The 12311-nt window shown below is 38.3% G+C and overlaps 1 protein-coding gene and 1 long non-coding RNA gene across 2 annotated transcripts; both read right to left on the minus strand.

Moving 5' to 3' along the window:
• Positions 1 to 1038: 1038 nt before the first annotated feature.
• Positions 1039 to 2563, minus strand: LOC127859824 (uncharacterized). Its single transcript, XM_052397334.1, has 2 exons — positions 2436 to 2563; positions 1039 to 1787 (listed from the first exon to the last, which is right to left on the minus strand). Exons 1-2 carry the CDS (start codon positions 2536 to 2538, stop codon positions 1516 to 1518), a joined length of 375 nt encoding a protein of 124 aa, XP_052253294.1. The 5' UTR covers positions 2539 to 2563; the 3' UTR covers positions 1039 to 1515.
• An 822-nt stretch (positions 2564 to 3385) lies between these two features.
• Positions 3386 to 6226, minus strand: LOC127860534 (uncharacterized). The gene is made up of 3 exons (XR_008039833.1): positions 5968 to 6226; positions 3857 to 5462; positions 3386 to 3504 (listed from the first exon to the last, which is right to left on the minus strand). It is a non-coding gene; the product is annotated as an uncharacterized LOC127860534 (long non-coding RNA).
• Positions 6227 to 12311: the final 6085 nt, after the last annotated feature.

A 12311-nucleotide genomic window follows, 5' to 3' on the forward strand; every position in this document is an offset into this window, starting at 1 on the left:
TTAAAAAACATACCATGAATACCATTCTTATCCTCTGTCAGGTTATGTTTGATGACCCTACTGGAGACATATAAGTGTACTACATAATCACTTCTTTTGATTTAAACAATTTCAAAAATGTTCAGTACAAAACAACAAAATCATTAAAATTAGTATTTAATTGCATAAGAAATAAAAACACATATGCCTCCGCTGTTGCGTATACTGTTTGGATTTATCTCTATAACATGATCAAAGCACATGTAGGATTCTAATAATGAATTCAATTCAAGTGCGGACTGCACAGGCTAATCTGGGACGACGCTGTACGCATATGCATTAAACACCCTTTTCACAGAGCGAAGCACTATATTATTGTCCCCTACCGGTTTCACCGGAGGGGACTTATGGTTTGCGCTCTGTCTGTCAGTCTGTCGGTCTGTCAGTCTGTCAGTCAGTCAGTCACACTTTTCTGGATCCTGCGATAAAGGTTCTTAATATGTTTTCATGAAACTTGAAACATGGATAAATGGCTATATGGACATTATGCACGTCATTTCATTTTGTTCCTACGTCAACAATTATGGTTGCTATGGCAACAAATAGACTAGAATTACTTCTAAATATATTTTTTTTTATTGATACAATGAGTCAAAACATGATGCCATGCCATTTATAACTTTGGTTCACTGCTTTGGTAATCCAATGTTTACAGTCTGTTCGTGTGTTAGGTGAACTACTTTGGTAATCCAATAGTAATCCACAGTCTGAACTTGTGTCACAAGAGTCTGTAATTGCGCAGCAAAAGCATTTGGAAACTCCAAGTATATTTAAATAGTTTTTATTTATGTAATCAGTTTTTTCTAGATCTATAAAACGAATTAAACAGAAGCAAAATATATAAACATATTACATACCATAAATGAAACATAGGCATCATTTTAAAAATCGATTTGTAATAATAAAATTCATAAATAGTCAATACAATCAATCAATCAACTTCATAAACAAGAATGAAATCATGATACAATCTACAACTTAGTTAATGTACATGTATCATATGGCATGTGCAGCATTCAGCAATAATGAGCAATAATGATTGGTTATACTTCTAACATTCTACGCAAAGACAAATAGAAAATATGAGTCTCGCTCTGGGAAAATAGGGCTGAATGCATGTGCGTAAAGTGTCACAGATTAGCCTGTGCAATTCGATGTTTTAGATATATTGATATCAACATTATCTCTATACAAAGAGTGAGTCTGTGGTTGATTGAAGGTGTGTTTTTCCCTCTGACAATCTTGTGGCAGTTGTCTGTTTACTAAACATAAATATATCGGAATACATGTCACGTTTGAGCCGTACCATTTAGCGATGCAAACGTGAATTTATGTCATATAACACCGTCATGGAAATATACTAAACTAATAATTATTATTATATATGGTACATTACTTCATTTATTCCAAACATTATTGAACTATTTCACGGAATTCACATAAGTTTTTTAAAGCTCCGTAGGATTGTCCACGGCATCACGTGATAGCAAGCCGCTCCCTCTGAACCTCTGAATTCCTACTCTGGGTGCTACTTCCGTTTTGACTGCAATGTCTGTCTCTCCCATTATATTGATTTGACATACCGTCATATCGCAACCCAGCGTTTGGATGATCTTTCAGGAAGTCATAGTCTTCGTGTTTCTTTATGTGAGTAGTCGGCGTTTCACTTGCGTTGACGCCGTGCCGTTGGAGGTTTTCGTCGTACACCGGCGTCAGATAAGTGTCATCGGACCGCGGATTGAATGCGTCTGAAACGGACGACACATCGTGTTGAGCAAAGATATGAGCCGCATTCAGGGATAACTGAGCCTAATGTATGTGCGAAAAGAATAGTCCAATATTAGCCTGTGCAATCCGCACAGGATCAGGAACGACACCTTCCCCATGGACTGGATTTTCGTTTAAAAACACCATGTGTAAACGAAAAATACCCTGGAAGCTGGAAGTGTCGTCCCTGATAAGACTGTGCAGACTGCACAGGCTTATCAGGAATGAAAGCTAAGGTACATGAATTAAGCCCATTTTTTAAAGAACTGTTAATGAATTAAGTCTACTTTAAGATAGCCAACTATCTTGTTATCATGGTCTTTATTAAAATACATGGACAATATTTCGTAACAACGACATAGTATCACTATTATTACATTCGCTATTACGTATTTCAGCAATAAAAAACTATTTTAAAATAATTTTAACAATAATTGGGGCCTCGTTCTGGAACAACAGGCTTAATGCGTACAGTATCGTTCCAGATAAGCCTGTACACACATGTGGAAAGTGTACAGTCTAATCTGGGACCATACTTTAGGCACATACATTGATGTCGACGTCGTGCTGTTTGAGTCGTATGATGTGTATCGTCGTCAGGTAAGTGTGATTGGAGCGAGCATGCGTACCACGTCTTAGATAACATCCGGTCCGCTTGTAGATGCAAAGGAGGACCACGAGGAGGGCGCTGGCAAACACCGCAAGCACCACAATGGCCGCTACAGCGCCCATAGGCAACCCCGTATTTCCGTCACATGACGACCTTAAAACAAGAACACAGATGTCATCGCACGACAGCGCCAATAGTTGCCAGCAAACTTCTCACAGCGGTTACCTACCCTCTACTGTTAACTATATGGTTATGTCCTAAGTCCAACTACTTACAGCGGTTAACTCCAAGATGTTAAAGGTTTACACCACTAAGTATCAAGGAATCACTAGTGCACCGGCCCTTGTATTTTTAGCAGAAGAAATATGGTTGAAAATCATTATGACTTTACGAACAATTCGCTCAGGTGTGCGATTGTTAGGCTAATATGCCCGGGGCGTCAATTCAATTGGGGCTTTGGTCTCAGAAGACAAAGCACCGCAATCGTAATTAATTAAACGAAGAGCCGCGAAGCTTTGGATAGTCGGCCGATAACTTATTTATCTCTAATTGAAACACAAGGTTATTACTACCGGTATGATAAGAACATTTGAATGCCCTTTAATTGTCGAAATACAGACCAGTACATTACAAGCCAAATGGCTTGGGAAAATCGACTGATTACTGCGTAAATTCTATTTGAAACCCGAGGTAAACACTATTGTTGTGTTATTTGCCTCATGACCAAGGTAAATTAACATTCATGCGACGAAGCTCAGACTGCAGCTAAAACATTCACCAACAGCAATACGCGATCAAACATAAACATTTAGCCAACCAATAGCGACAAGCGATCAACAGTACACATAAATTTGATTGGCCAACAAATAGCGAAACGCGATAACACATAAACTTTAATATACTTTGATTGGCCAGAGTGTTTTCTCTGAAGTATAGCGAAATCCTGTCTGCACTTACGAGATGGGTTGCGGATAGCACTTTCGACAGACGACGCCGTCGGTACATATGGTTGTAATGTTGGCCATAGATCGGTAGGTGTAGTAGTGCTGCACCGGAAACTAGCACCCGAGACTGTTACTCGTACCCAGCTGTAATATACAGACTTAATCAATAGTGTTTCTCAAAGCCAACGCATATTGGGAGAGAATTTTTTTTCTGTGTGGAAATATGAACATAGTCGTGCAAATTTTCCATACGGAAACCATAGAAATAAAATACCTTCAAACGCATCATCATCGCCGTAACATTAAAAAACACATTTAATTTCCCGTGCCGTCGGTCTTAAAAATCTTAGTTTATGTTTGCTATATAAAGCAGTGAGTTAATTGGTTAAACAGCTCATCTTGTCAGAACGGCTTGTACTTAAGGCGTAGTTTCAGTTAAACACATTTTAAGTGAAATCGTATTGGTGAAGAAGGGGCGCATGTTCTGACAACGTACCTTGATTGATTTCCCATTCTTGTCTATGACGTATACAGTTGAAACCCTCTAAACCGGATCCTCTCTATAGACCGTTCCAGAATTTAGTCATTACATAATTATCTCCCCTGAATTCTCTCCGCGTCCGCCATTACACAGCTGCTTAAGGTTATATTACACTAATTCCGATTCCCATAGGGTCCCATTATAAAACTGACAACTTTCACAGCATTTTTCTTGCCTTTTCGACGTATCAATTTTTCCGAACCTGGCATCATTGTAAAGATGGATCTGTCCTCTTCCAATAATTGCAATCAAAAACATACCGTCTCGCAACTTCTAAGAAAGTAAATCGCTGTCGAATGAACCCACCGTAGAAAAACGTGTTTCGGAATCCTAATTTCGACAAAAGCCCCACACAATAGAAAACACACCCTCAAAAGTCCATCTTTTAAGTTAGCTTCCAATCCAAGGCATCAAAGTACTCCAGACACATACAGGATATTACAAATAACCACAAAAGACATGTCTCACATTGTTAAATGGCTTATATTCAAGAAGAGAAAAGGAACTCTTTAGAAATAGGCACTACTTTCGAATTGACCACGGAGGGATACACAATGATTTAGTGTAATGTAACCTTTAAGGGAACTCAACTTTGTCCTATCTTTTTCAAACTTTCTCCACAAGAGATTTGAACTATTTCCACCATGAATATGCAATTTCAGTGCATACGGATGGGGGTAAAGGCCTTAAAATGGCCATTTAAAGCGGTGACTAAATTGGCCGCAGTCGAGTCGGAATGCATGATTTTTAGTCTAAGTGACGACAGCTGATTTTGTGTCTCCAATTATTGTTACGCGTAACTTTTATGGCAAAAACTGGTATCATTGCATGCAAAATTCACCAATATATCAGCAAAAGGCCCAATTAAATGTATTGATTGTGAATCAGTGTACTTTTCTTGATGAAAAATGAGACTTTTTTTAATTTTTAGCACTTTTTTCACACAAAAAACTCACTGACAGCATATAAAATCATGTTTTTCAAGAAAATTATTATTAAAAGCTTCACTTACAATCTAAGCATACACATTGCAATTAAAATAATTAATGCTATTATGATGAGAGGAATAATTTGCAGCTTTCAAGCCGATACGAGCCTGCTACCCAAAATTAACACTTAAAATGGCGCAAATAGCTCCTTCAACAGCTTACGACACAATGTGACATTTGTTGCTCACCCAGATAGTCTCTCTCATAAAAATAAGTCCTGTTGGCTACATTTTATTAAGTGTTGTCTTTAAAATCCAGTGTTGAAAGCTTAAGTTTTGCAAAAATGCCACAGTCCCCATGCAAAAAAGCATGTTTGCTAAGGAATTCCTGCCCGATGGGCCACACTAATGTCGGAAAAGTCATTTGGGTGTGATTCCTCTGTAGTTCAGTGTACATTCATTTCACTACCTGGGGATGACTATCAGGATCAATTTTCCCAGCTTGGTGAAGTGTTGACCTTTCAGGATGTTGATGGATCGTCCACAAGCGCTGCACCACTGCGGCCTCGGTACCGGACAGGGAGTCGGATTGAGGTGTACACAAACCCGGAGTCAGGCAAGGATCATCTAGACCTTTAATAAAATAAAATGTTAAGGCCCCTGAAACTGGCAATTATGTTCAACACTGAGATAAGGAAACACATAAAGGAGACATCATGCCATGGCTTTATCATTATTGACACGGCAAACTCGAGCAGCTGGGGACTCGGCTCTAAACAAAACAGGTATGCTCTATCAATCCGAGCAAGATGGTATGTCAGAGTTAAAAAGAGCAAACAAACATACAAAAGAGATGTAATGGAAATTAGAAGCTAAATGCCAGAAGTAATTTCAAGTATTGTTTTTTGTCTGCAAGGGTTGCTGTGGAAAATAGTGCTTAACGCATAGTTTGGCCTGTCGGGGTTCTGCTGGCAAGAACACATCGAAGTCATATCTGCCCGAGAACTGTAAGCTTGAGATAACCATATCTGATGAAGTACTGCTTGAAGAATGCATTCTAATTGTACTTGAACCAGATAGCATTGACAGCACAAGGCCTCAGACCCCCCAAAAGTGTGAGGCTTTCAATAGTGCTTACCTGATACCAGACCGCAATGCCCACGTGACTTTCTCCCGGAACTGCACAGGCCGCATCCGCAGCACAATCCTTAAGCTCAATCGTGGTCTGGCTGACTCTGAAATAGTGAAATCTGAATTTACAGATGCTCCTTTTTCTAAAGGTTATGAGTTTTTTGCCTATCTAATTAAAAGCAATCACAATGACATGCTAAAGAAGACATGTGCATTTCTGAAAAGACATACAGCTGCCCGATACTTGACTAGGAAAAGGCGCTATGGTCTTCACTCTGAAATTCATTACTCTAAGGGCTTAACAGATCTTACAGCTAAATGGCCCCACCTACAGCTAAATATGCTTTATAGGTTGAAAATAAAGTTATTTGTCTGAAGAAATAGCGCTATTAACTCATCATCTATGTTGCTCCACCGACCGCAATTCTGTAAACATAGTGTATATATGGAAATACCTAGTCTGCCTCATGCGACGCACCACTACGTCCACTGTAAATACACAGCTAAGTTAGTACTTTAACGAACAAACTGAAATTCATGTTTGAATTAAACAATCAGTATGATGACTCTCATTAAAATCATGTCCAGTGCACCAGTCAGAGCAAGACAGCTAGCGGATTGTTGACCGTCTGCGGCTCAAGGGACAAATGGTCAGGCCTACAAACAAAGAGAAAAATGGCATAAATGGGTTGCATTCATGTGATATGGCATATTTTTCATCTTGCTCTCCACCTGAAACTTCAATCTTTGGACATAATAATATTTACATTCAAGATTTGTTGGAAATGTAACCCTTACTTGTCCATACCAGGTCCCCCTCCCATCCGGAACAGTCCAAAACCACCTAAAACATCCATTTGAACCAAAATATTGACATCCCTCATCTATTTTAGCACCCAAATCATCAAAACATTCATTAAAATTCATGTTCTACTTGTCTCGCTTGCAGACGAATCCATGTGACCTTGACATTGCAGTAAATGTGCTTTTTTAAGGTTATATTACACTAATTCCGATTCCCTTAGGGTCCCATTATAAAACTGACAACTTTCACAGCATTTTTCTTGCCTTTTCGACGTATCAATTTTTCCGAACCTGGCATCATTGTAAAGATGGATCTGTCCTCTTCCAATAATTGCAATCAAAAACATACCGTCTCGCAACTTCTAAGAAAGTAAATCGCTGTCGAATGAACCCACCGTAGAAAAACGTGTTTCGGAATCCTAATTTCGACAAAAGCCCCACACAATAGAAAACACACCCTCAAAAGTCCATCTTTTAAGTTAGCTTCCAATCCAAGGCATCAAAGTACTCCAGACACATACAGGATATTACAAATAACCACAAAAGACATGTCTCACATTGTTAAATGGCTTATATTCAAGAAGAGAAAAGGAACTCTTTAGAAATAGGCACTACTTACGGAGGGATACACAATGATTTAGTGTAATGTAACCTTAACATTCGGTAACATATAAAAGAGAGCACCGATTATTCAACGGATGAATTTCTTTCTAAATTCTAAGGCCGTCATTACATGGTCTTTGTTGTCTTGGAAAACTAACACATTGGCACATTAAAAAAGCATTTAATTAAATTAAATGCAATATTTTTCATTTGATTATTTGCATCAATCTTTAAATCGTGTATGCCTTTGCATTCCAGTGTTTAATTGCCCCTTTGTTCTGCATAATCCGATTATCTCGTTTTGATCAGATATTGTCCAGACTTAACTAACCACATGGTGTCATAAACCACACTTGGTGGCAGATGACAGTCTGGTCATTAAACACAATTGATGATGCCATCTCATCTTCCTGGTAGTATTAAGCAGTCATTTGGTAAGATAATTTACCTCCGACATACTTAACAGTTGCGTAAATTAGATATGTAACATATTTTACAAATTGAAAAAAAGTTATGTCCAATATAGAATATCAGAAATTGTACACCGTAAAGATACTAGCCCGTTTAATTTATGAAATAATAAAGTATTTAAAAAAATATAAAAAATAAAACATTTAACGTATTTAGCGGGTATCGGTTAATTAAAACTACGTCATTCCGTATGAAGGTTTGATATTACGGAAATGCACGAACGATATCATAAAAACAAGAAATTACATTTGACACCAAACAGAGGTAAAAAAAAATAAAAAAATATATATATGTATATAAATATATGTGTGTTAAAATGTTAGATATGGCTCACTCATACTCACTAGTAACGAGTGTTCAATATACATTAGTACACAGTTCAATTTGCATCATATGAAGTTGTGTTTTTTCAGTTGTATGTTAATATTCCTCAATAGCGTCAGTCTTTGTACAAAACCCATCAAATTAAAATTACATGTAAATACTGTCATGTCCTTTGCTTTTAATATGGCTTTGTAGTATGTTTATTTTCGAAGCACTCCTTACACTTTCTAACACTCATTTATTTATCACACTATCGTACTCATGCCATTGATAATTATATTTTTATAATTAGATGTATTACTACTGTAATTTATTGAAGCTTTTCTGCAAAAAAAATACTACGGCTTATGCATAGAGCTCTTGGTTGTGTCAAATTGTCGGCCTTTCAGTCTTCAGATAATCTTTAATTTGATGCTTATGCCGTGTTTTTAAAGTTGAAAATAAATGTATTAATAAATTCGTTTGGCGCTTAATAATATATTTTTGAAATATTATTTAGGTGTTTTTTTCGGAGTGTTTTTGTGTGTGGATTAATTGACTAAACATCAGGTGTCGTTATCCATATGTTTTGCGTTACTTCAAAGACCTATAAAATACATTTTTTAGTATTGTTTAGCTTTATAGCTGTTAAATGATTCAAAGATGAAGATATAGATATATAGCACATAGATCGCATTCGCTTCATCTTCCGAATAATCACATAAAAGATCGTCAAGATCAATATCACTCTCTCATGATAAAAAGCTCGTTTTTTAACGTGACAAAATTCCATCTAAAAAAATAAATATAAATCCAAACCACAATTTTTTATCTCTGATATCAGTTAGAACAAGAAAAATGATGGAAGGCGTATCAAAAATATCATACTTAATATAATATGTTATGCAACTGGAATGTAGATTTTTACCAAATGAGACCAATTACAAACAATTAGCGGACATTAATTGCGCGAGAATCTTTTATAAGTATTAATTAAAATATAATCTGCTTGGTGTTGCGGCTATTAAAATCAACACAACAATACATGCGTGAATTGTTTGTGAAACGTTAAAAGTAACAAGTCTAATCAAAGACATAGTATGAGCGACTGAACCGGCAAATTTTCGCCGATGATTACCACTTGATTACAGATAAAAAAAACAAATACACGAAAGCATTTTAAACATTTTATTTGTAACAATCAATCTCAACTTCAAACATTCATTTAAACAACAAAAATGTGATAATCGCCTCACATTAATTCATTAAGTAATTTATTTATCCGACAACGGTGAAGCGGGTATTCTCTACGTCTTTGGCTTTTGGAATCGCAGTCTCGCACAAGTTAGCAGCAGTGTAATGGCGGACAGTCACGTGTCTGACAATATGGCGGCGGTCAATTTATCGATTATGGAACGGTCTATACCGGAATCCTCCTTAAACCGGACAAATTGTCCGGTCCGATTTATTTCCCTATAAAACCATGCGTAAAATATCTCCTCAAGACCGGAATCCATTCTATTCCGTATACCGGTCATTCTTTGGATCAAAGTTGGGTAATTCAATACATAATTGAACCTCTCTAAACCGCTCAGGGCCGGTTTATTGCACCTCAGACCTAGTGTCAAAAAGTTGTGAATAGCCGATTTAAGACGCGCGAAATTAATAAAGGTGGTCGAAAAACTTGAAAACTGTAAAAATCGCAAAACAATTTAAAGATACGTGTCCTGTGATGTACATATCGCTCAATTGATGTGATAATACTGATAATTATTACTGATACCAAACATTGAGTTCTTTAGTGTGTTTTTTTTTATATAGGACGCCATGCTAAAATTAAATAATCTTAATGCTATTTAATTTTATGTTGTTTATTACAATTGCTAGTTTAATGTCATATAAATGGTGCTTTGCATAGTTCTTGACGCAGTTGCATTTAGATATTCATTTAGATTTTCAAATTGGTCATTAAGATAAATAAGACTAAAAATGTCCGATCCTCATTCTAAGCGATGGCGCATGGAATTGTATTGTCTTGAGAAGACAAATTCAAACTTATAAAAGAGTCAGAGATGTTGCCAAAACCTACACTCAAGATGCTGTCAGAGAAATATCGGGTAGGAAAGTCGACGATCGGGGATATCGTGCGAAAAAAGTCGGCATACATGTTTTTCAAGGTGCACTGTTTTATCTATGTTGTGACTGATATTGCTTTCGAATCAACAGATTAAGCGACGTGTTTTTCTTATGTGATGCAATATATATGAATGGTATATATTAATAAACTATGACAATTTGCTTAAAGTGTTTTTTCCACATAAGTCTATGTAATTGACCTTCTAAAAGTCAATGTCCCTCTAAACCGGAATCCTCTCTAAACCAGAATTTCCTCTGATCCCGGGGTGTCCGGTTTAGAGGGGTTCCACTGTATCCTGTAGCCTATCGTACTGTCGCCATTGTCGTCGAAGACGCGCCGCTTGACGATGTCCTGCGGCTCCATTAACTCCTCCTGTCGCTTGAGTTCTTTCAGTAGCTGAAACACAACTGGCACATGAACCATCGACATAACGCGACAATAACTACTACTTGTACTACTTACACCACATGATATTACTTTGACTTCTTATATTGCCACCACTATTTTTCTTACGTTTTCAACCAAACCGTTCTAATACCAACTTACGTACCATACCGGTGGAATTGTAGTACTCCGGACAGACAGACTGGGCGGTACCGCACACTTTCTGCAGGGTTGACGCCGCCCCCTTGAGCAGTACGGACACGGCGCGTTCAGCAAACGGCGGCCATGAGTCGATACTGAACATGCGTTTAGCTTTTATAAGGTTCTCAGTGCCACTGAAATAAGGATGATTATGGGAGTACAAGCAAAAAAAAAATAGACAAAGAACACACACAACAAACGCAAAATTAGACATAACTATACTATTGCTGATGGTTATCATGAGAATAAATTTGTTCATGATTGTGGGAACAATGATTGGGTTGGTGGTCGTGTTTGCAAGTAGATATAGAAATAGTGTTGGTGGCGTGTTGATGTTAGTGTTGAGGCACTACGTGTACTCACGATGAGACTGGTGGCGGTGATAAATATAATTCTGTATTATCATATAATTATTTATCAATTAATGTATGTACAGTATAATAATTGATCGAATATGCTCTTACTTGCATTTCTTATTTGAAGATTTGTCAAAGCTGCTTTCAAAGTAACAGTTATAGATCATCTCCAGGTAGGGTCGTATCCATGGATTGTCCTTGTTGTCGGGCCGCAGTGCCTTAAGGTGAGACTCGAACCCATCAGTGTTCCAAAGGCGAGTGGCCACGGTGATCGTGCACTGGAGATTCCGTTACCGGGTCATGTCAATACTCAACCCCCATCCCTTGGACACGATGAACAGGAACTCTTTCAACGCCAACTCCTGGTTCATGTAGCGAACTATGTGGTGAATTTCAACCCATGTGATGAAGCAGACAACTATTTGTGCTTGCTTAAACTTACGGAGCGACTCCACGATGGTCGCCGGTTGGGTATCTGTGGACACGCCTATCTGGTTGCCGATACAGATGCTGTACTCCGGCTTCCCGCGAGTGTCTGTATGAGACTCCTCCCGCCCACACCATAAATCGTCTTTTTGTAAATGACCTGGATAGTGCTGCCTCCAAGGGCCTTCACGATCTTGTGAAGCGTCGATGCCTGGACGTCGTCGGCGCAAGGAACGCTCAGGAAGTACGGATATAGGTTGCGATCACTAAGCGACGGTGCCGAGGATGCGTAGCTGATCTGCATGAGGCCCAGCCCACTGGTGATCTTGGCGGTGCCCGTGCTGACGTCACTGCCCCAGCAACCCACATATCCCAGGATCTTGTCGGCAACCTGAAATCTATCGGACGATTACTTACGGAAGACGCGATTTAATAGTATTCGTTATGTGAAAATATGATTTGTGAAAAAAAATGATGGCTTGTGACATTTTTTGTAACATAGCACGCACCTTGATAAGGCAAGGGGTATCCGACTTAAAACACCTGGAATGTAGGCGGTCGTTGTAAAGCTCGTACTCGTGGAATAAGTTGCTTGGTACGAACCTCGCGTCAGCGAAACCCTCGAACCGCAATGCCAGCAGTGGGCTTTGAAACTCATGCAGGTGT

The sequence above is a fragment of the Dreissena polymorpha genome, chromosome 15 (genome assembly GCF_020536995.1).
Source record: "Dreissena polymorpha isolate Duluth1 chromosome 15, UMN_Dpol_1.0, whole genome shotgun sequence".
Lineage (NCBI taxonomy): Eukaryota > Metazoa > Mollusca > Bivalvia > Myida > Dreissenidae > Dreissena > Dreissena polymorpha.